Source organism: Rhipicephalus sanguineus, chromosome 2, assembly GCF_013339695.2.
Source record: "Rhipicephalus sanguineus isolate Rsan-2018 chromosome 2, BIME_Rsan_1.4, whole genome shotgun sequence".
NCBI classification, from domain to species: domain Eukaryota; kingdom Metazoa; phylum Arthropoda; class Arachnida; order Ixodida; family Ixodidae; genus Rhipicephalus; species Rhipicephalus sanguineus.
Window position 1 is genome coordinate 55,710,891 of NC_051177.1, and position 22,450 is coordinate 55,733,340.

At 43.6% G+C, this 22,450-nt stretch overlaps 2 protein-coding genes across 2 annotated transcripts; one reads left to right on the forward strand and one right to left on the reverse strand.

Annotated features, from left to right (window-relative positions):
* Positions 1–48: 48 nt before the first annotated feature.
* On the forward strand, positions 49–6,947 carry LOC119382987 (RNA-binding protein 41). The gene is made up of 5 exons (XM_037650936.2): positions 49–421; positions 510–693; positions 1,328–1,852; positions 6,611–6,755; positions 6,834–6,947. The coding sequence occupies exons 1-5, from the start codon at positions 264–266 to the stop codon at positions 6,926–6,928; spliced, it is 1,107 nt and encodes a 368-aa protein (XP_037506864.1). The 5' UTR covers positions 49–263; the 3' UTR covers positions 6,929–6,947.
* Positions 6,919–22,385, reverse strand: LOC119382986 (CWF19-like protein 2). The gene is made up of 17 exons (XM_037650934.2): positions 22,150–22,385; positions 22,015–22,086; positions 21,824–21,934; positions 21,224–21,352; positions 19,704–19,919; positions 18,467–18,791; positions 18,183–18,377; positions 15,279–15,715; positions 15,114–15,188; positions 14,833–14,898; positions 14,627–14,741; positions 13,068–13,162; positions 12,180–12,296; positions 10,571–10,726; positions 10,323–10,403; positions 9,625–9,726; positions 6,919–8,284 (listed from the first exon to the last, which is right to left on the reverse strand). Exons 1-17 carry the CDS (start codon positions 22,165–22,167, stop codon positions 8,138–8,140), a joined length of 2,457 nt encoding a protein of 818 aa, XP_037506862.1. The 5' UTR covers positions 22,168–22,385; the 3' UTR covers positions 6,919–8,137.
* Between the last annotated feature and the right edge of the window lie 65 nt (positions 22,386–22,450).

The following is a 22,450-nucleotide window of genomic DNA, read 5'->3' on the forward strand; positions in this document are numbered from 1 at the left end:
CTCACCATTCTAGCCACAACCGAGGTGTTTTGTAGCCATTAAGCAGACGATGTTTGACGACGTACGTTACACGATTTTTGGCGATGTTGCTGATACTACAGTCTTTGAGTGGTTGCATTGATATGCGCGCAACATTGAATGCCTTCCAGCCCCGTAAAAATAACTATATAAAACTGTGATTGTCGTGGCCTAATACATGAAGCTTCGTACAATTAGACACATCTGCTTGTATGTGTGTTTGAAGCAGTAATACTCCGACAGTCATGAACTACGACAATCTTCATTCGCCGTACGAAGACGACCTGCCTGGAAAATGTCCTCGCAAGCGTCCGAGAAGCGAACACGGTGCCGAAACGGAATCAGAAAGGCTTCTTCAAGAGATGCTAACAAAACAGCTTGACACCAGGTTTTCCGTTAAACAGTTAAGTGTAAATCAACAGCGGTTCCGTTAGTCCTTATTTGAGCGTTTTTTTGTCATGCATGGCTCACACTTTTGCGAACGTCTTTAGTCTTTCAGAGCAGCAGAAACACTTCACAGCTGCCGGAAACTATGCGGAACTCCCTGTAGCCGGCGCTTGCTCCTTGGACGAGTACAAAGCGGTCGATTCACGTGAACAAGAGATACAAGTATTGCTGCAATACGGTCTCACGAACGAGGAAATCGAACTATATCTCCAGTCAAAAGACTCTGCGGTAAGTTGGATGTCAGGGCTAGTTTATAGTGTAAACTGAGCGTTCTTTATTTAAAACATGTCAGTGGAGTCATTGTGGCGTCGCAGTAAATTTGCCTGTTTACATACACAGAAACACCTGCGAGACCTTCCGAGACGCACCTTCACCGCACCGCTTTCTGTTTATGCTTATCTTTTGCTGTGTGCTGCCTATATAATGCTGAACGCCACTACAACAAATTTTCCTGTATAGCGAATAATTCTTAACGTACCGGCTATATTGCGAGCTTTACTGTGCGCGAAATTCACAACGAGGTGACATGTGTAAATAAGCATTCTGAATGTTCCCAGGGCTTCGTTATAAACACATTTTACTGTACAACCACCAGAAAAAGTTTGTAGGACGCGAAATGTTCAAGAAAACTATATTCTCATTTGTCCAGGAACATTACCTCTAAATAAATGTTCCAGCCTGTAGTTGGCATTGCAGCCTATACAGTCACCAGCTCGATTACAAGCATTACTCACTGATATAGCAGAAATTCGCATTTGTTGTAAGGCCAACGTCCCGCAGACTTTTGCTGTTGGGTGTACATGCATGTATCAGGTTCAAGCTTAGGTACCAAAGTTTATACAGGCTACCTTATTGCCTTTAGATGGTGAAGCAAAAGCACCCTTTGATGGATCCAACCATGCTGGATTCGAGGCTGAAGCAAATAGAATTGAAGGTGAAAAACGGCAAAAAGTGCATTGAAGATGCCTGCATAGACCGATTGAGGAGTGAAGAGCACTTCGGCTACTCGGCGATTAATGGCGGCGGAACATTGCCTTCAAAGAACATCACCTGCACGGAGAGTTGTTCCTCACAAACAGGGCTTCCTAAAGACCCCATGAGCCACATCGCAGAGTTTTCGCAGAGATTGATGGAAAGAGTGATGAGCAGGAGAAAAAAGAAGAGACAAACTAAACCAGCGCAATGCCCGTCGCATGCAATTGAAGATGAAAAGCAAGCCTCGGATAAGAGCAGCGAATGCACTGAAGAGATGCCTCATCCAGACCCCACCATCTATCATGCTGTCGTGCCCCTTCCTGAACACGAAATAGCAGCAGAAAGACTCGGGCTCGACGATATTAAGAAGCTGCCACGTTTCCAGAATTACAGCCCAGGGTGTGAAAGTCAAGTAAGTTGAAAATATTGAACTTTTTTCACCTATATAACAGCCGATAGTAGAGCACTTGTACTTAGAAAATCTACCCTGCACTTTTGTATAAGAACTTATGTATGAATGAAAAAATATTTACTAATGACTACCTTAATGAACATGCGAGTCAAGTTATAGTGGAGGGTGATATGTCAAATTGTTAGATGTGATGGCATACACGCAAGATTTTGTTGATCGTGCTCTATTTTAGTGGGTGGCACATTTCGGAAAGCAACCTCAAAATGCAGTATCCTACATCGTAGTGGTTGTAGCAGAGCAGATGTCTGCTGTTGCAGGTATCAACATTAGAGCTGTGCTGTAATATAGCATCACCTACACTCCGGAGTCACGAAGTTATACAATACGTACTGCTCGATCACCATTGTTCCTCATTTAGTAATACAGGGTGATTCCACGTAAGATCGAACAAACGATGGCTGGTCGACCTCTCAAATTTATTTCAAAATTTTATATATTATTGCCTGATGAGTGGAAAGAAGAGATCCGCAATTTGTTTTGCCGCCAAAAATTTTTTCGAACCACAGGAAATCAATAATGACGAAGAGGTGGAGTGGAGCGCTCATCCGCTCTGCTGTTTTGGCCAACTTTCGTTATGAATTGCACAAAATATATTAAAGTTAGGTAGCTGAAATTTATTTACCTAAATATATGCATGTTTTTGCTTCTGCTCAGGTATTTTTAGTTTTTATGTGTAGTGTAGATGTTTTTATAAAAAACCTCAAAAATGGCCTAATCGGCAAAATTTTCTTCACTTTGAAGGTCTTTATCTCAAAAAAGCCTTGTAGCAGAGGTACGAAAATTCCGCATTACGTTCTTCGCATGCGTATCTACCAAACTGCCAAATCTTGTATTTATATAACTTTTCAGTAAAGAGATATGATCGGGCTAAGTTCAAGAAAACGCCGAACAATGAAAACTTCTGACGACAATTAAAAAAAAACCCCATTTTTTAAACTTCTTAAACTTTGTCCACTTATTCTCCTCCACATCAGCTTTCACAATCATTAAAAACATGTTGCATAATGTCGTTGTACTAATAGTTACGGCCCCTCCAATGAGACCCTTAGGCAAGGATGGGCAATTCCGACTTCTTGCCCAGCAAGTGTATAAAATGCAGGCAGGATTGAATTTCTGTTTATTAAAAGGTCGGCAGGTACCTAAAAAGGTGTCGCCGGCACTGAAGACGTTAATTTTGAAATTATTTGGTCACTGCAGCGGCCACGAGCGCTGAGCTACCGAGTAGGCGCGCGCGCACCCGAGATGCTCGTTGTAAGAGACGGCGCAGTGAGAGCTCGTTCTCGCGTCCTCAGACCGATTGAGTTCGAAACAGCAACACTTCTCGGGTGACTTGAACGCACGTGCACCGGTAGTCGCAGTGATCTGGTTAATTGCGTCGATTTCTTTTTCAGGGGGCATAAGAATGTCATCGTTAAACTGTGCGTTCCGTGAAGATCTTTCATTGCAGTGGTAGCAAAAGCACGCGTAGCACAAGCAGTCCGTCTCACTGGCAGTCACTGATCTTTCGGGCGTTAAACGTTTCTTCAAAGCGTATATGCCTAGGTCGGTAACTCTGCGAAATTTTGGCTTCTTTGCAATAATTAAAGGAGTACTGACACGATTTTGAGACATCGCAAAAGGGACATTTTTTGCTTCGTTGGTATGCAGTGTCCACGCTGTCCACACACTGGAGTCGGAGAACACGTATAAAATATTTTAATTTGACTTTGAAGTTTTCGTCGCTGAGCATTTGCAAGCCAGGTACACTGCAAGGACATTATCCCGACAAGTCAAGACAGTTCCTCCGAGTTCGCGAGTTCTGCGTCCTGCATGCAGCCTAAATCGTAGAAATCACTGTCAGGGTCACTGGACGACAATTCACTCATCGTTGTCTATTGCACCACGAGCAGATGACGGATTTCCCGCTAGTACGTCGCGAATTTCTGTATCGCCGTGACGTCACACTGCTATGAAACGACACTGAGAAGCCACCCCCTCGATATGGAAACCGAAAGTGTCTTTTTAAGGTGGCGCTAATTAAAATATATAGGATGCATTCCCAGGCACCACAATAGTATTTTTACGTTTCTCGACACCAGTATTTTTATTTAGAGTAACAATCCGAAATTTTTTAAAATTCGTGTCAGTACTCCTTTAAAGGGGTCATGAACCACTTTTCCAAGTAATGATCTAATGGCCTCAGTATCGGAGTGTACTGCCTCCCGAATCGATTGCCGCAAAAATTTCTCGAATCCGTCAAGAATCAGCGGAGTTACGGGGGTTTGGCGCACGCTCCCAGCGCTTTCTCTCTTTTCTCGTGCCGGCGAGCGCACTGGAAGCTAGACAGGGAGGGATGGCATGGGGGAAAGAAGTTACGCCAGCGCGCGTCATGAAACGCGATCGCTCTCCCGCTGTAATTCGCTTGCGCGAGTGCGGCTACCGTGTACTGAGGAGTGCGGCGCCGGCAACTGGCGGCACCCCGCGGCAAGAAGCGCATCTGATCCGAACGCCGCTCTCGATTTACGTCGGCTATCGGCCAATAAGCATGCTATGTCTCTTGCGACGTACAGCGTACAGCGGACAGACGCCCCGCCCACCGACGAGAGTGAGAACCGGCCTCTGTTTGAAAAGAGGGTGCCTGGGGAAACGGCAACTTCGCGCTCCGCTTGTGGCCATTACGCGGCGCGCACGACTGTAATATTTGGCAGAGCAGTTCATAGCCGTGTCAGCTTTCCGCAGGATGTGTTTTTTCAATCAGCCCAAGGGGTGCTTCATGACCCCTTTAAGCTTCTTTGCTTCGAAAGGTAGTCTCCACAATAGACTCATTCAGAGCTATACTTTCTCGTCATGAGACGCACAGGAGGAGTAGAGTAAGAGCAAAGCACAAGAACTATCCGCGCCGAATGAAGTGTGAACAGCGCACCGAACGCGCGGCCAGTTCACGCCGTCTGCTGCCGACATCTAATATAGACAAGCGCATCCGGTTACCGATAGTTTTGCTTTTCTTTTCTTTGACAATCCATATTTTGCTTTGCCACTGGAGCGCCACGTTCATGCTTTCCACTGATCGCAACTGGCGCAGCGCAGTTTCTGTGGCAGCAGCGTGCGTGAAGCGAGCGCTCATAGCTCCCTTATAGAGTTTTCCGCCGTGTTATCTCCGCCGTGTTATCAGCGCCTAGCTGAGATGCGAACAGAGGGCGGATAGAATAGCAATAGCAAAGCTCCAGTGCACGTGCGTTCAAGTCACCCGATAGGTGTTGCTGTTTCGAACTCAATCGGTCTGAGGACGCGAGAACGAGCTCTCACTGCGCCGTCTCTTACAACGAGCATCTCGGGTGCGCGCGCGCCTACTCGGTAGCTCCGCGCTCGTGGCCGCTGCAGTGACCAAATAATTTCAAAATTAACGTCTTCAGTGCCGGCGACACCTTTTTAGGTACCTGCTGACCTTTTAATAAAAAGAAATTCAATCCTGCCTACATTTTATACACTTGCTGGGCAAGAAGTCGGAATTGCCCATCCTTGCCTAAGGGTCTCATTGGAGGGGCCGTAACTATTAGTACAACGACATTATGCAACATGTTTTTAATGATTGTGAAAGCTGATGTGGAGGAGAATAAGTGGACAAAGTTTAAGAAGTTTAAAAAATGGGGTTTTTTTTTAATTGTCGTCAGAAGTTTTCATTGTTCGGCGTTTTCTTGAACTTAGCCCGATCATATCTCTTTACTGAAAAGTTATATAAATACAAGATTTGGCAGTTTGGTAGATACGCATGCGAAGAACGTAATGCGGAATTTTCGTACCTCTGCTACAAGGCTTTTTTGAGATTAAGACCTTCAAAGTAAAGAAAATTTTGCCGATTGGGCCATTTTTGAGGTTTTTTATAAAAACATCTACACTACACATAAAAACTAAAAATAGCTGAGCAGAAGCAAAAACATGCATATATTTAGGTAAATAAATTTCAGCTACCTAACTTTAATATATTTTGTGCAATTCATAACGAAAGTTGGCCAAAACAGCAGAGCGGATGAGCGCTCCACTCCACCTCTTCGTCATTATTGATTTCCTGTGGTTCGAAAAAATTTTTGGCGGCAAAACAAATTGCTGATCTCTTCTTTCCACTCATCAGGCAATAATATATAAAATTTTGAAATAAATTTGAGAGGTCGACCAGCCATCGTTTGTTCGATCTTACGTGGAATCACCCTACACTTCGCTATACTTAATTTACTTTTATTGCTACTTCGAGAGAAGAGAGATTATATTACAAAGCATTGCACCTCATTTTCACCAATCCAATTTTCTGTTTAAGCATTGCTTGCATCAATTCCTATCTTGTCTTCCTTGATAGTCATGATGAAAAAATCCGTAAACAGGAGGTGGGTGCGCGAGCCGACATTTCAACAAATGGACTTGTCTTCTTCAAGGCTAGAAGAAAAGCCCACTTGTCGAAACGTCGGCTCGAGCACCTACCCCATTTACGGATTCTTTCATCGCAAGCTGTCATCTTCCTCTTCCTGCCGTTTGATAGTCATTAGATATAGTAGCTTATCTGTGGCCCCAAAATACCCTTTGCTATAACAAAATTCTACTGCATCAGTTTGCTTTGTGGTCCCCGAACACATTTCTCTTATCTGTGGCCCAAAATACCCTTTGCTATAACGAAATTCTACTGCATCAGTTTGCTCCGTGGCTCCCAAACACACTTCACAAACGCAGGTGCTGTACCTGAAAAACCTGCACCACAAAACGGACATTCGAGAACTGATGGCACTCTTTTGCCGCTTCGACGCGGAGACTTGCCCGGTAAAGTACAGGCTTCTGTCTGGCAAGTTGAGGGGACAAGCATTTATCACTTTACCAGGTAAGTGCAACATGCTGGTGAGCTTCAAGACCAAGCTAGAAGACTTTTTTTTTTTGTCATAATTTTTTTTTATTGCAGATGTACAAGCTGCCAAAATGGCACTGGAGCTATGCAATGGATATGTTCTAAGAGGAAAGCCAATCGTCATAGAGTATGGTAAAAATAAAACATAAAAAACTGCTTAAACCCACCTCGGAGTTTACAGTGTTCATTTCTCTTTTGCTTATCTGGTGCAAATGCACAGCTATCGCTGCCACCCACTTACAATGGCACTGTTATGTACAATGTTATGTATAGGTACAACGACACCTAGTAGATATCAGTGAAATATAAACCACATCATCTCACTATGTCAACTATAACGGCACTTGCCAATTATCTAGAATTTCCTGTAAAGTTTGCAAATAATTAATTCTACGATTTTGTAAATGTTGTATCGTCTTGCGAGGAATGTGTTCAATCTGCAAAACAATTTTGCTTGTCAGTCTCCGTTCCTATTGTTAGAAGTCTTCAGCAGTGAAAGGATGCCAGAAGAGTACTCACCTAAATTTGCACTTACGAGGTCATGAGCAGGCAAAGTCATAACAATCTTAATTTTTTTTTTACTTTTTGGTCACTGTTTTAAGTTTCCTGCTGTTAGTGTGCTGCATCAAAAGGTAAATTCTTAGTATCTCAACAAAGCTGTGTGCCCATGGAAAAAAAAGAGTTTATCTATTTTCCCTCCCTACTCAGTGTCACGCCTGTGGAAATTTGACTAACTTGCAAATTGGCAAGTAGGCACGCATCATCACTGCTGTAGTGACATCGTTGCATTTTCCCAAGCCACACTCGGCAAACTGTTCTCCGTGCATTGCCAACTGGCCCGTTATCACCTCGCATCATTACAATAGTTCCTTTAACCACAAAATGTTCACAGCAATAAAGTGCCGCTACTCAAAGTGCACAACTACAATGTCATGTTAGCACAGAGCAAATTAATTTTTAGGCCTATGCTAAGAAGACACGCACAGTGAATTCCTTTACAAGGTCACACAAACGCACTCCCATGCGAACCGACCTCATAAGCTCCAGCAGAAGACTGCAGTCCTCGAGACAGCCAATTTGAGGCCAAACTCATGTATTGGCTGTGTTCCGTACATATTCAAAGGGAATACACAAAGCACCAGGTCAAGATGTCCATCAAGCATCACTGAAAGCCAGTGTAAGTTAACCACAAGCTAGATTGCTGTACTTTGTTTATTTGTGGCTGCTTGTGTGGTGAACTTGCAATGCTAAGCAACACCACATAAACATCTAAGATGGTGCTCAATGATTCTCTCGCTCTTTTCATGGTTGAATGCAGCAGCAACAAAAGTTTAAAATTCTAGTGCTGTGCACTAAGACTATTCAGTTTTGAGCCGCTCCGTCCAGTCGTAAGGTTCCCACCGCTTGGTAAACTCCAGGACTTTCTTCTTTTGCTCGTCAAAGCTCTCGTGCTGTTGTTTCAGCCAGAGTCTGGGCTCCGAGTCCAGCATGCCACCCACCACTTCCTATGCAATAAATAAATATATGCAATTTCAAGCACAATATGCACTGCAACTGCTTTAGCCACTGGTACAAACGCCAAAAACATGCAAGTACTGATTCCCTATTCCCATAGGCTGCTGTTGCAGTTCGCTTACAATCGCAAAGTGTAAGAAAGAGGATAAAAGACTGAAAACAATTCATAGAAACTGTAACCACAGCAGATCCTTGTTAAACGGAAGCTGAAGGGACCAAAAAAATCTGTTTCATTTAACAGGAGTTCCGTTTACCGAGAGATGAACAGGAGCGCAGAATTCAAATACGGAACCAATCATATTAGCGGCAGTTGCTCCACTTAAGTAGAAAATTTGTTTAAGAGATTTCCGTTTACTGAGAGCTTACTGTAAATATTAATTAAAACAATGAACACAGCAGGACTAGCAATGTGCACATGGAACAATTTTCAAGTGTGCACTGTGTATGAAACGGGTGGCGCATTGTAGTCTTTCTCTTTCACAGAAGTAAGTTACCTAGAAGATGTCTACTATCAATTGAATGTACGCTATATACATGAAGTGACACTAAGGGAGCCCAGCTTTGCCTAGATATCCAAATGATACAAAGAGTGACTTGCCTAACGTATTATCATTACACATAAAGGCACACCATCTCCTACATAGTCAAGGGTTCAATGATACATCGTCTGGCGAGGAGCGAAGATTTTAGAAAAAACAGCACTCACCAAAATCTGGAGCAAAAGAAAAGGAAAACTATTTAAACCTGGTAGGATTAAATAGTTTTTCTTTTCTTTTGCTCCCAATTTTGGCGAGTGCTCAGTTTTTTCTACAACTGTCTCATATATAGTATCAGCCTCATACAACCTCAGCCAAACAATATCGTCAACTTCACTAGGTACTACTTTTGCCCAAGTGCAGATTTACTATTATTGTTTTGCACCACAGCCGCTACACTGTGTGCAAATAGTGCTCTTCGAGCTCACTTCTCAAGGTTTCTGCAGCACGGCTGATGCCTAAATCCCAATTTTTCAAGAAGTCCCAAATTTTATTATTTCCTGACTCTCGATCAAAGCTTGATAGCTGCTTGGCTAGCCATCCGACTCTCGGTCAAACAGCTACCGACAGCCTATCACCAGCAAATGAGTGGCTCTATGAGACGCCCACTAATGGCAGAAAAGCCGCCACAACACGACAGCTCCTACCAGCAAAGCAATCAGCTACGTTTTGCTTAGACTTTGCTCCCCTATTCTTTTCTCCTGTATAAATAAATATTAAAGTTGTAGAACACATTGGCACTGTAAAGGATGAATCTCTTCCGACATCGTGGAAGCTGATCACCAATCGGTTACCTTTCCAAAGTAAACTGGAAAGTCTTTTTCGTCTTCAACAACATGAGCGAATCCTCCTTGAAGACCGAAGTCAACCGAGAAGTAGGGCAGCCCTCTGGGAATCTGCAATTGTCGGAAGGGACAGTAGGTGGTAATTAGGTGGTATAAGTAAGCAAGACTATTGCAGTCTACTGTTTATAGGTCGTAAATGAACATTCAGAGCTATGGGAGGTCACATTCCCACGCAAGAGAAATGGATCCACTTTCTAAGACTGTAGTACACATATAAAGATGAACAGCATTCATTGAGCCTATCGATTACACTTATTTTTTCATAGCATAACAGCAGCAACATTATGTCAAAACACAAGCAGTGCTTTCCATATGGTACGAAAAAAAAAAACTGCGTCCTTTCAGAGTGCGTAGAAATGTAATTATATTTATATTTCACAACCTTTGCAGTCTATAAATACAAAGTCCAAAAACCCTAAAAAATGAAAGGAGCAAACCATAATAAGGAAATTATGAAAATGTGTGCAGTCTTTTCTATTCGCACAGCAAAATGCACACATCATGGTGGAACATTATTATGCTGTTCATGTCTCAGTGACAGTTGCAGTCACATACACATTCTTTGAAAGCTTGAAAGGTGCAACCAAATAATTTGACAGCCTGCAGATTCAAGTCAACACCAATAGATTGAAATAAAATTAACATACCGAGTTTCGTAGGCCTTTCTTTGACAGGTCGACAAGCTTTTTGTTTTGGGCCCACTCACTCTCGCATTCCATTATGGCTTTCTGAAACACGGAGAGGATCATGTATTTAACTTCATCAGTGTTCAAACTTGCTTTATAACAGCTATTGCGTACAAGACAGTTGCTTGTGCTTGATGTAAAGCATAGCGAACGTCAATCACTTTTGCATGCTGAGCTTTTCAGAAAGACTGTCTACATTTTTAACTAACCTTGAAGTACATTGGTGCCAAGTTTCCAATGTCCATGGGCACTGGTATGCATTCTATGACTGCATGTGGGTGGTGATGAAATGCAACAGCTGTCTCCATAAATACGGTGTCTTTTCCCATCTCCTCAAACATCTTTGTCAAACCTTTCCTAAACACCTAGGTAAAAAAAAAACTTTTTTCTTTTTCGAACAGTGAATGTACCCAAAAACAAGGCTGTTTTTACAATGTGCAAAAAGATCTATGCACACGGTGCCACAGAGGAAAAGCACTATCAACTTCAATGTGACCCACTGGTCAGACCAGCATAAATGTCTATGGTATGTAGCCTGCCTTGCTACACTAGTGCTTTTGAAAAAGGTATGAACAGCACATTCCATATTGTTGCCACACTGATGGAAAGCACATATGAGTGGGCTCACTATCTAAATTACTGAAGAGCTAGCACAAAAGCACAAACAGCGACTTTTTTTATTTTAAGAAATTCAACAACAAAGATTTTGCTCAAGTCATTGTTTTGTTTTTTTCCCAAACTTCCCCGCAATATGAAATTTTTTGGAGCACATACGTTCATATCAAACATGACACCTTTGCTCCCCTGGTTCATCCAGAAAAAGTGATAAAAAATCACTGTCTTATAACATACAAATCAGTGGTTCTCAAATGGGGGTCCACGAAATGCATGTTTGGGGGAAAAAAATGTTTTTTTTTTTTAAAGCCACACTATGCTACGTGACAGCAGCCCCATCCGATTTTTTATATGCGTCACTGCATAGCTTCTTTGCATTGTGGCGGAGCCGACTTATGTTTCCTCTTTTTCATGAGATGGCTGTAAAGCTTCTGTTGTAGTTTTATATAACATATGCATAGCATGCTTTTTCCAGACTTGCATACTTGAAGAGGAAATGCAGGTAGAAACAGGTTGAATGTGGCTGCAAACCGTACAACTAATCAGCAAGCTGTTTAGATCGAATTGATGTGGCACTTTAGTCTGACCGTTCTTTGCAAGGTAGAAATAAAAGCCACCTATTTCACACTGCGTGTTGCGTTAATTTATGACCCCCCATTTCTCTCACTGCAAGAGGTCCCTTCCAGCGGTCTACAAAGGGTCCCTGAAACATCCATGGCTGAGAACCACAGACCTATGTGCTACTTGGTCAAGGACGATTTCATTGTTTATCGGCAACTAAAGAAAACGCAAGTACAACAAGAAGCGTCAGGAAAAACTTCATGGGCGAGGCTACACTGTCTTCCATGTATCAAAGGTTTGAAACCGTTTATGAGCTGATAAAGGTTAGAAGACAAAACAACTTCTCGCAACAACTGTGATTCTGTGCTGGTGCAGGTTCTAATCCCGCAAGCTGGTCAAATTCTAGAGAAAAATTTATTTCATCTTCCAATGGCAGTGGGGAGCACTCGGTATCTAGCAAGGACTACAATACAAATTAAGTGCTCTGGTGGTCAAATGCGTCATCAAAAGTTGGAAAAGAACGACAGGTATTCAAAAAGTATGATCCTTTTCTGCTAATAGTACCGAAATCTCAAGTTTATTACTAAAAACGTCTATTTAAAAAAACAAAACACAGCTACTTACATGAATTTTTCAGCTTACCTGTACTTCGAGCCACACATCTTCGTCGAGCAATGTTCCACAAGCAACATGAGCTTGTGGGACAATCAAACAGTGCCCCTCAGTCAACGACTGATATGGTGGTAAGCATAAATAAGCCTGAAAATCAGGTACAACATTACAAGCAAACACAAAACGGTACTAAATGAAAAATGCAAACAAACCATTTAATGTCCTAAGTTACACATTGTATGAGGTATATGTTCAGTAGAAGTCTAGATTTCTGTCACAGAGCTCTACTTCTTGTTTTGATAAACTCCTGATAAGTTGAACAGTTTTTTAAAGATAAACTACAGCTGTCTTACTGCATATTGTGCTGCTAGCACCTACCATAGCACAGTTAAGCATGCTTGCCAGCTAAACATACAAAAGTGCCAAGGAGAAACATGTCAGTTTAATGAAATACAGGAACAACCCTTTAAATTTGTCTACCATAGAGCTACGGGTTCAGGAAAAGTGTTATATTGCACTCCCCCCCCCCGAACTTCTAGAATACGGGTAAGCTACACCTCTGGCTCATCCTTCGATGTTTCCTTTCATGCAGTGTACACTGATGTTCCATAAAAACATATCAAAAGTAGGATGCTTCACTTCTTCATTTCTTGTTACATCACGTAACAAAAGCACAATCTCAGGAGGGCAACTTTTCTTGGAAACAAAGCTGGCCATCACAAGAAACTCGCTGTCGTGAAAAACCCCATCTTTGATCGTTTTCATGCCACAAACTGTCGTAGAGCCGTGAACAAGGAATTCCAACAAAGGGAAATAACTTCACAAGATGCACTTGTTTTCAGGGAACAAACGTGACAAAAGCTTATTGCAAGCTGTAGTGGTGCTTGCTCCATGTGCGAATGGAAATGTGCAACTCACCCTGATCCCTATGGCAATAATTAGGTGTTTCTTCATTTCACGGCTGTCGAGGCAGTATCTACACTTCTCCAATGCTTTAGACATGTGTTTATGCTCTGTCAAGAAAAACATTAAACAGTCTTTCAAATAAATCCTAGCAAGCACTCGACAGCAGGGGCGTGCGAATGTTCGAGTTTCGAATTCGAATCGAATAATACCTAGTCGAATAATTCGACAGGGCAAATGTCTAACGCGACAAAGGCCAATGGTGCAACTTGGTAAAGGTGGGTGGCTAACACAAACGTTAACGTCATTACAGTAGGCCTTTCATTAAAACTTACGCGATATCCTGGTTCAAAAGCGATTGCATGCTTATTTTAAAGGAGATTATGTCATTTCCACACGCAAAAAAACACATGAAAAACTGTCAAGCCCTTCACAACTTCACTTCCGAAATGAAGGCACAGAATTTTCGCGTAGTTCGGTCGTATACGCCGCAAGCGCCGAAAGACGTCCCAACTTTGGCCTGCGGTACCCTGAGTGATTGGCTTCAGAAGTGAAAATGTGTTCACGCTGTGCATTCGCCACTTCCACACCGCACCACTCTTTCGCAAACTCTCATCCTTCCGGCACACAGTTAAAACACTTCTGTGAACGGCCGCCCGAAGATGTTTGGGCCCGGAGCACCCATGGCGATGAAGCACAACATTACCGTTGTCAGATGAGCCGTACTGCGCGACCATAGGGGGAAAGAAAAACTAGCTACCATACCCCCTCTGTCATCCTTCAGGATGTTAGGAGTGGCACTGCTGACTGGAATGGCGGCTTTTCTATCAACGTGCTTGTGCGCCCACAAGAGCTGAAAAAGAAACAACCGAACAAGTGCGTAATAAAGCTGTCAGCACGCCGTAGCGTCCTTATTTTTCCTTTGTCTTGCCGTAACTGGCTATACACGTTTCGTGTAACTATACTATTCGATATTTTTGGCAACTATTCGGTGCTGTTCGATTTGAATTCAATTCGAGATGAAATTTCACTATTCGCACACCCCTACTCGACAGTAATGCACATCGTATTTTCATGGATGTAAACGATGAATGCAATGCCCCCATTCTTGATTAATTGGGCAACTGGGCCTTTTTAAGTAATCTGCTAGCATCATGGTAAACATGGAAGCTTGGGCAAGATTGCACAACTCCATGAAATACCTACAGTACTGAAAAATGGGGACAGAGGAAAACAGGGACAGCTCTTATTTTGTGAGTTCCCATTTTTCAGCGCATACAGTTACTTCTCATAGTTAGCTCAGGTGGCAGAGTAGCTACCACAGATAGGCATTAGTCCCAGGTACAGTTTCCAAACCAGAGCAAGCTTTTCTTTTTTTTTTTAATTGTGAATATTTTTAAAAGACCAGTCTGGGTTTAATTTGTAGCTTAGTAATGTTCTCAAATGGATGAGAATTATGTATTTTCCCTTTCACAGAGCTTTCTACATCATACATATTTCCTTAAATGTGTGTGTGTGTGTGTGTGCGCGCGCGCGTGCGTGCGTGCGCGAAAGAGAAAGAAAAATGGCACTACCTTGAATGGCTTTCATTCTGTCACGCGCATCTTGCTTCGCAGAAGAATCATGCTGACTTGCTTTGTCCATGACAGCGTCGTCAAAGTCATAATCTTGGCTCTTTGAGACTCGTACCTGGACAAAATCTCCCTGTCATAAGCGCATTTCCAAAAAAAGGAAACAGCAACACTAGTACAACGTGTGCATGCATATCACATCACCTCACCTTCCCAGCGAGACGCGCAAACTCTGCATTCTGATCTTCAGCTGTGGTCATTTTCTCCCGCTCGAACTGGTGGCAAAAAAGAAAAAGGAAATGCAGCAAATTTTATTGCAGCACGAGACGGCATCTGTAGAACAGACTACAGGGCGAGTTGGTTGGGATTCATCTCATAAACAGCACAGGCATTACAAGGACGAAGGAAGATGAAACGGACACGCACTGTCCCGTTTGGTCTTTCTTGGTCCTTGTGTTCCTTACACTGCATACATTTGTACGCGGCTTACCAAATTCTTGAGAGAATGTCGGTCGTCGTCAGCAAAGTATCGCACCCGTTCACCACCTCTGTCATGTGTGGGAACCTGCGAAGGACAACCAATCCCCTGCAGTCCCGTGCTAACACACAGCATTGTCATATCAAGAGTTGCACGAGCACGTGGCAAGACACGTACCTTTGCTTTCTTCCTTGATGGCCCGCTGACTTCAGACGGCTCCGAGAGCGGATGTGCGAAGCCACGACCGTCGGTCTTGGTCAGGATGACCACTTCCTCACGAGAGCCTCGCTGTGCTCCATCGGGACACGTGGAAGCACCGACAGACTCCCTCGCCTTCCTCGCTTCCTCAATTTCGTTCTTCAGTTTTTCGTATAGTGCCGTGTTTCCCAGCATCTCAGCCTTTATGAGCTTTGCACCCAACGCATTCAGCTCCTTGTCCGACAGCAGTTTAGGGGCAGCACGCTCCTCTCTCTGGGCAAATGAATCAGGCTCCTTTTCTCGTTTCGGCTGCTCGCACGGGCTGGCGCTCTCCTGCTGCCTTGGAGGCCGGCGTTCCTCCTGCAAGCAATCCCTTCCCTTGTTGCTGATGTCTTGCTTCTGCTCATCTTGTTTGTCTATTAAAAGAATGGATACAGCATATTTGGCCTGCTAGTTCAGTGAAATTTAACAATGTGTATAGCATTGCCAAGAAGAGGCCTAGTAGGTAAATGTTAAGAATGTGAGCCAGCAGAGTGAACACACGACAATAGCAGTAGAAGACATCCCACAAACTTCTCCTTTTCCTTTCATGTAGCGCTTGTTAAAAGGGTACCAATACGACATGACTTTCATTTTTTGCATTATATACAGTGAAACCTCGGTGATACGAATCTCACGGGACCACCACCAAAAATATTCGTATCATCCGAAATTGGTATCACCAGAAAGCACGGAAAATTAGCATGCGAGAAAAGAAAGCTGGCGTACATTTTCATTTATTGTTTTTCAGGGCCACAGCAACGTCACGAAGAACCCTGAATGATTGTCCAGTTAAGTTTTTAGATGTCGGCAATCATACCGGCACTCGTAAATATATGACCCGTACGCGTGTATTTAAATAATGAACCAGGTGCATTGTGACCCGCGACAGCAGTAGCCCCTTCCAAATTTTAGTATGCTTTTTTGCATGACACTGAAGTACTGCAGCGAAAGTAACAAAAGAAGCGCTTTTAAGCGATGGATCGAGGCCACAAAATTACAGAACCACGGTCCTGTGTTATGATTTTGTTATCGCGGAGGTGTTGGGGATGTTTTTTGGGAGATTTACGGCCGTGCCCGCACAAGTGTGACCTCAACGGTAGTGCATGTTGACGTTGTGAGGCCTGACTCCTTCGCCAAGATCGTCCTCGCCTTCTTTTGGTCCTCATCCACCTTTCATAGCATGTCTGATGCACGAAGCGGGCACGTGTAAACACAATACAACGACAGCAGCCTGCGTCAATGCATTAGATAAAAAAAAAGCATGCCGCTAATGTACTCCGTAATCTAAACGCGAAGGCACACAAGAGCCTCAAAGCACACAAGAGCCTCAAACGTTATTTTTATTGATTGTACTGAAAATCATTGTACTGCCCAACTGCCACGCTCTCGAATGAGAGTAGCAGTATTGTAAATAAATAAAATAAATAAATAAAAAAGATTCACGCACACAATCTCGGAGGCCGTGACGCGTCTCTGAAGGTTTATTCTGACTTTAAGAAAAGTTTTTTTCTTACACCGTGATTCTGACGATTTGCGGTGCGGCGCGCATGCCCACGCTTGCGTTCCCGCGCTCACACGTGCTTGGCGCGTCTTCTGCGACAGCGCGGACAGCACCTATTCGTACTTGGGTGGTAGCGTATGTTCGTATAAAACGTCGCTGGGTGAAAATCGGTTCACAACAACCTTACTCTATTACACTGCAGGCCAATGGGCCTTGGCCGGGACCAACGAAAAATTCATATCACCCCGAAATTCGTATGAGCTGTGATCATATCACCGAGGTTTCACTGTAATGGTACAAACTTTCTCAACCCTAGAAAAAATAGTGTTTAATCAGTTATAAGGCAGTCATAAATATAACGCAAAGATACAGTTGGGAGATACAAGAAAATGGAATTAAGTTTGCACACTAAATGTAAGGCGATACATAGTAGCCAATGAACTACTAGGACTTGAATGTGATCATTTGAAATACAGTCTACATCCAATTTCTCAGACTCCTCAGGCACGGCGAAATTGTCCTGAAAAATGAATGCACGCCTTCTCCCTGCTCTAAGAGGCTCAAATCGCCATAGCCACATCCAAAATAGCTCTGAATATCTGCCAGTAGGTGTCTCAGTGCTCGTACGATGACAGGGGATGGTCCAAGTGAACATTAGTTCATTCTTAATCGAACAAAGAAAAAGCTTAATAAGATAAACACAGCCCAGTAAATGGCACTTTCTGGAAACTCCTTTCGGCCAGCTGCTGAGGTTGCACTTGTATCTCAATCGACGGCATTCACACTGCATTGGTGTGAGAGCAAATTCTGCATATTCAATATCGTTCGAACCAGATTGGGATCGAATTCCTCAATCGTGATAGGCTCATTTGCACAAGTTGTGCAAGCCAATCACAACAATGAATTTCAATCCTATACGCGCATAGGCACAATCAGAAGTGCATCGAGTAACACCTGTATAACAGCAAAATTATGCACTACTATCTGAAATATATTTGCTTGATACACAACACCGCGTCTGCATTGCAACAGTGGACACAGTGTCGTATTACAACAGATTAAGCAACGAAAGAAGAGAATTTAAGGGCTCGTTTTTTTGTTAGACACACCCTAATGAAAACCAATAGACAATGAAGCCAAGAAAGGTAAAGCAGACGTTATTTGTAGTCTTTTAACTGTATTGTAGTAATTATCATATAAATGTGAAGAAATTAAAGTGGACGAAAAGACAACTTGCCGCGGGCAACAACCGAACCTGCAACTTGTGGATAACGTCCCCTTTACCTTCCTTGGCTTCATTTTCTGTTGGTTTTCAGCAACAGATCAAGGAGGAAGATAACCTTTTGTGTCTTTGTAGAACTCTTTTTTCATCCAGCTGGGCTTTGAAGAAGATGACGACGATGAGTGCTCCCTTCTGTGGCGATGTTTGCCAGGGTGGCCGTCCTGATCAGAGTTGTCGTCGTCATCACCTGCTCGCTGGAATCTTCCACGTTCTTCAGACCGCTTCTTGGACCCTGATGACTTACTGTCTCTGTCTGGATATTAGGCATGAGGTTAGCGGTAGACCAATCAGGACTTAGAAATAGCATCTTATAGGACAGTACGAGCAATTGATATTACTTACATTTTTCGCGATGATGTGATGGTCTCTCAATTTCCTCATCCGAGCCTGGTCTTTGCATTGCTTTGTAACGTGACGGTCTGTCCCTTTCCTCATCCGAGCCCGGTCTTTGCACTGCTTTGTGACGTGACGGTCTATCCCTTTCCTCATCCGAGCCCGGTCTTTGCACTGCTTTGTGACGTGACGGTCTCTCCGTCTCATCGTCCGAGCCTGGTCTTTGCATTCTCCCATATCTTCTGGATGTGCCATGCCTTCCGTGATGCCTTTGACCACTTGAACCAGCCCTTGACTCAGCTTCCCTAATCATGCTCTCCAATTTCTCTAAGGACTAAAACAAAATGAAAAGTAGAAAAGCAGTTACTTTACAAGTGATCTGTTTCATCCATTAAGTTTTGGACTGCTCCCTAGAAGAATACCGAGAGAAACCATTACGTGTTTTCCTAGGTCAAAAACAGCCGAAAAGCAAACTTTCCCTAGGTATCAAGAAATTCTCAAAGCATCCCATGAGCAGATCTTGGTTACAGGGTGCAAAGTTCACATGACATTGCGTGGTTGTAGCATAAGAACAGCAGAGTCATAAAGAAATCTATCTCCCCCGCACTTCTGCTTGCTCTGTACTTTCTTCACATTTAACTTCACCAACCTACACAACACTGTTCCAAATTACTTGTAAGCCCCTCACAGCAACCTAAGTTCTACAAACAACCGGACACTATGAAGTAGGTCTGCACGCAGACTTGGACAGGTCATTGGGCTTCTGTGCACGTGTGTGCTAACAACACAAATTTTGAAATTAGATGTACTCATTTTCTGCACAGTAACAAAAACTTTGAACACATGGATATGCAAGTAAAAAAAATTTTAATGAACACCATTTCTGTTGAGGAGGGCCTAAACAGGCTTTAATCTTTTCAATCTGTAGCTGTTCCCATTTTAAGTATGCGGACGCTGGAGGCACCAGCACTCAAAGTAGCAGAAAGACACCAACTGTAATAGTGACAGCCGCACCTGCTTCTGTTACATTACATGGATTCAAAACTCCACATGGGATTGGTGCAGTGCATAGCAAGAGTGACAGAGGCCAAGCAGACGTCACCTGACAGCATCATTGCATACATAAAAATTTCAGGCTAGCTAAATTACACACACAGCAAGAATTATCCCAGGGTGCTTTACGGTGCAAGGCCATCCCTGACTGAAATACAACTAAAATTCAGGATTGTTGTGGTAATAAACCAACCCCATATCGCTCCGCAGCTACTTCCTCCAATGGTCGACTTTCGTCGGCAGCTTGTTCACGTATCCTCTGGTAGGCACGCTTCAGCCACCTCAGGCCTCCATCACCAACGGCGGATGCAGCTAGTGTCGGCTCTGCTGCCTTGGCTTCATCTTCCTTGGGCAGTCCAATCCCGCCTTCTTTCCAGTATGGGTTCAACTCGCGCTCGTGTTGGCCAGGCTAAAGCAAAACAACAGTGTGTTACCAATGACAGTCACAACATGAAGAGGACGTCTGCTCTCACACGCTAGCCTACAAGCAAATCCTATTTACATTTTAGCAGCTCGCAGCCAGGTGTGCACTAGCTTCAGTGAAACATTGCCCCTTATTATTATGTTGAAGCACATCTACTCAATGAACACAACAGAACTTGCTGGCATCAAAGAAACACTTACAGAAAAAAAAAGAAGTCTGCTCGCTTGCATCAGAAAATTACACTTTCACTTGACAGAAACAGCACTCTTGCTGCAAGATGATGCTTGGTAGGCCACAAAACGTACAAAAAGAGAAGATCGGTGGCAATGCCCCCTTGAAGCTTCCGCACCAATTTGCCACAATGTCAACTCACTGTGACGGCGTTTGCTACAGCCTGTGTATTCCTTAGCAATAAATTGATTACGCCGTGTTGAAAGAGAGTCGGAGTTGTTAAGCAGCAAGTTTTAGGAACATTTACTGAGCCAACATGGTCAAAATACAGAATTTAGTTTGAGATTTGTGATAGCACAAAATTCAAAAAACTGATTTCTGATATTTTTTTAAGATAAATTTAAAAATTATCAGTTTATCAGTTTGTAATTGTAAAAGAGAAGAGTGCCCTCAAAGAATAATTGCTCAGTCTAAACTGATTTAGTGTTTCACATTAGTGCACCTTTTAAGTTGCTCTTCCGTTTCTTTGTATAAAATATGTTCCCATATCTCACTTTGATTTGCTGAAGATATTTCAACATTTATTTTAACCGATTGTAACTTGATAACCATCCGATAAAGCAGAATGCATGACAACAGGTATAAACAGGAAACAATTGTCAGCTACCGCATGTTTGTGCGCCATGTCAAAGTTAGCATGCTCAAAGAGCCAGGGGCGGCGCCAGGATTTTTTTCCTGGGGGGGCACCCACGACAAGTGAGTTCCTTCAGGGGGGCAGGGAGGCTGGGAACATATGCATTGTATTTTGACTATGCTTGCTCTTGGGGGGGCAGGGGGGGGGGGGGGGGGGGGGGGGGCAGGCGAAAATTTTTGGGGGGTGCCAGCCTCCCCAAACCCCCCACTGGCGCCGCCCCTGCAAATAGCTAGAAGGTAAACCCGCTAAACTACTTTCCAATGGTAACACAATCATGTAAACACACGATCAATGGTAACACAATCATTTAACACAATCATGTTACAAAGCAATAGTGTGGCATACAGAACACATAGCACGAGTCGGTCAAACATCAGGCAACATCATTTACATAGCACCAGATTCGTTACAATTGTGCACCCACCTCATAAACAGTCCTCAAAGTCTTTTCTCTCTGCCCGGGCCCACCTGTCCTCTCGCCTCTTCTCTGCGCTCTGTGATCCTTTGACGATATTGTTGGGATGACATCTTCGAAGTTCATCCATGCGTCTCTCTGTGGTAGGTAATGAGAAGTGTCCTGCTTGATCGGTCATCACACTTCGATTGTCAATGAAAATCTGCGAGTGACAAGTCTACAATGTGTCCTCAGTGGCCGGCACCTGTGTCGTGTCTACGGCGCACATTCATCACCTTTTGCTGTTGTGCCCTGGTACTGAGGACGTTGGGTGCAGAATGCCTATGAATGCCAAACTAAAAACAAGTATTCCAGATGACTTTAGCCGCTGGATAGCAGACAAGTGCGCTCATTCATTGCTGCAATACCTGCACTAAAGAGGGTTGCATGCATTTATTTGGTGGCCTTCTGGCATTCTTAATGCGCACGTCTTGCAGCAAATGCCTCGAATTAAAGACGAAACGCGCTAGAACAGATATGAACTGTCATTCGTATTACACAAGCGCTTGTCAATTCTTCGTGTGTGTGTGTGTGTCTGTGTGTCTACTGTGAATAAAACTCGTGCATTACCTGCACAGCTTTTGGAGTATGGTCTGCGCTTCTCTCCGGCTCTTCAGTTGAACGCGCTTTAGGCGGTGCCTCGGCCCATTCGTCGCTTCTACCACTGCTGCTGCTGGAGTCCTACAAGACGTAAACCAAATTAGACCTCTGTTCGTGATTCATTGCAATGGAAGGGACGTTTTCTCGTGCAATAAGCTCACCGATCCACTCGACGCTTTCTTTGCTTTAGAAGATCGCTTCTTGTACTTTTGCTTCCCCTTCTTTTTCTTAACCTGTAAACAGTACGGGCGGGTCAGAACACATATTCCTGGTATTAGCGACAGATGACTACCTACCCGAAGAAAAGAATCCATTATGTTCTCAGTATATCCTCGAGAACTGCGTTAATCTTTCAAAGCAAACAACACATGCCGATTACGGCGCAAATGTCGCATCCGTGAGGGTCACTGGCACACTTGTCAATATTCACACTTGAGGCAAAAAGAATAGACGCTTAGCTTGTTTAATCCTTGCGCATCGGAGCGCGCACTTTTAGCAGAAGATGCTTGGTGCGGCTTCGCAGATGTCTTTCGTTGGCTTTATATTGGCCGCCATCCACGACGGTACAACGGCTCTTTGAGTGGCTCAATTTGGCTC

What these genes read in the sequence shown, in the direction of transcription:
- LOC119382987 (XM_037650936.2), top strand. Translation starts at nt 264, where the DNA reads ATGAACTACGACAATCTTCATTCGCCGTACGAAGACGACCTGCCTGGA. An exon ending in ACCAGGTTTTCCGTTAAACA is followed by an intron (nt 422 to 509) that starts GTTAAGTGTAAA and finishes GAACGTCTTTAG; the next exon opens with TCTTTCAGAGCAGCAGAAAC. An exon ending in AGCATTTATCACTTTACCAG is followed by an intron (nt 6,756 to 6,833) that starts GTAAGTGCAACA and finishes TTTTTATTGCAG; the next exon opens with ATGTACAAGCTGCCAAAATG.
- LOC119382986 (XM_037650934.2), bottom strand. An exon ending in AGAAAGCGTCGAGTGGATCG is followed by an intron (nt 21,935 to 22,014) that starts GTGAGCTTATTG and finishes TACGTCTTGTAG; the next exon opens with GACTCCAGCAGCAGCAGTGG. An exon ending in TTCCAGTTTACTTTGGAAAG is followed by an intron (nt 8,285 to 9,624) that starts GTAACCGATTGG and finishes TTTATTGCATAG; the next exon opens with GAAGTGGTGGGTGGCATGCT.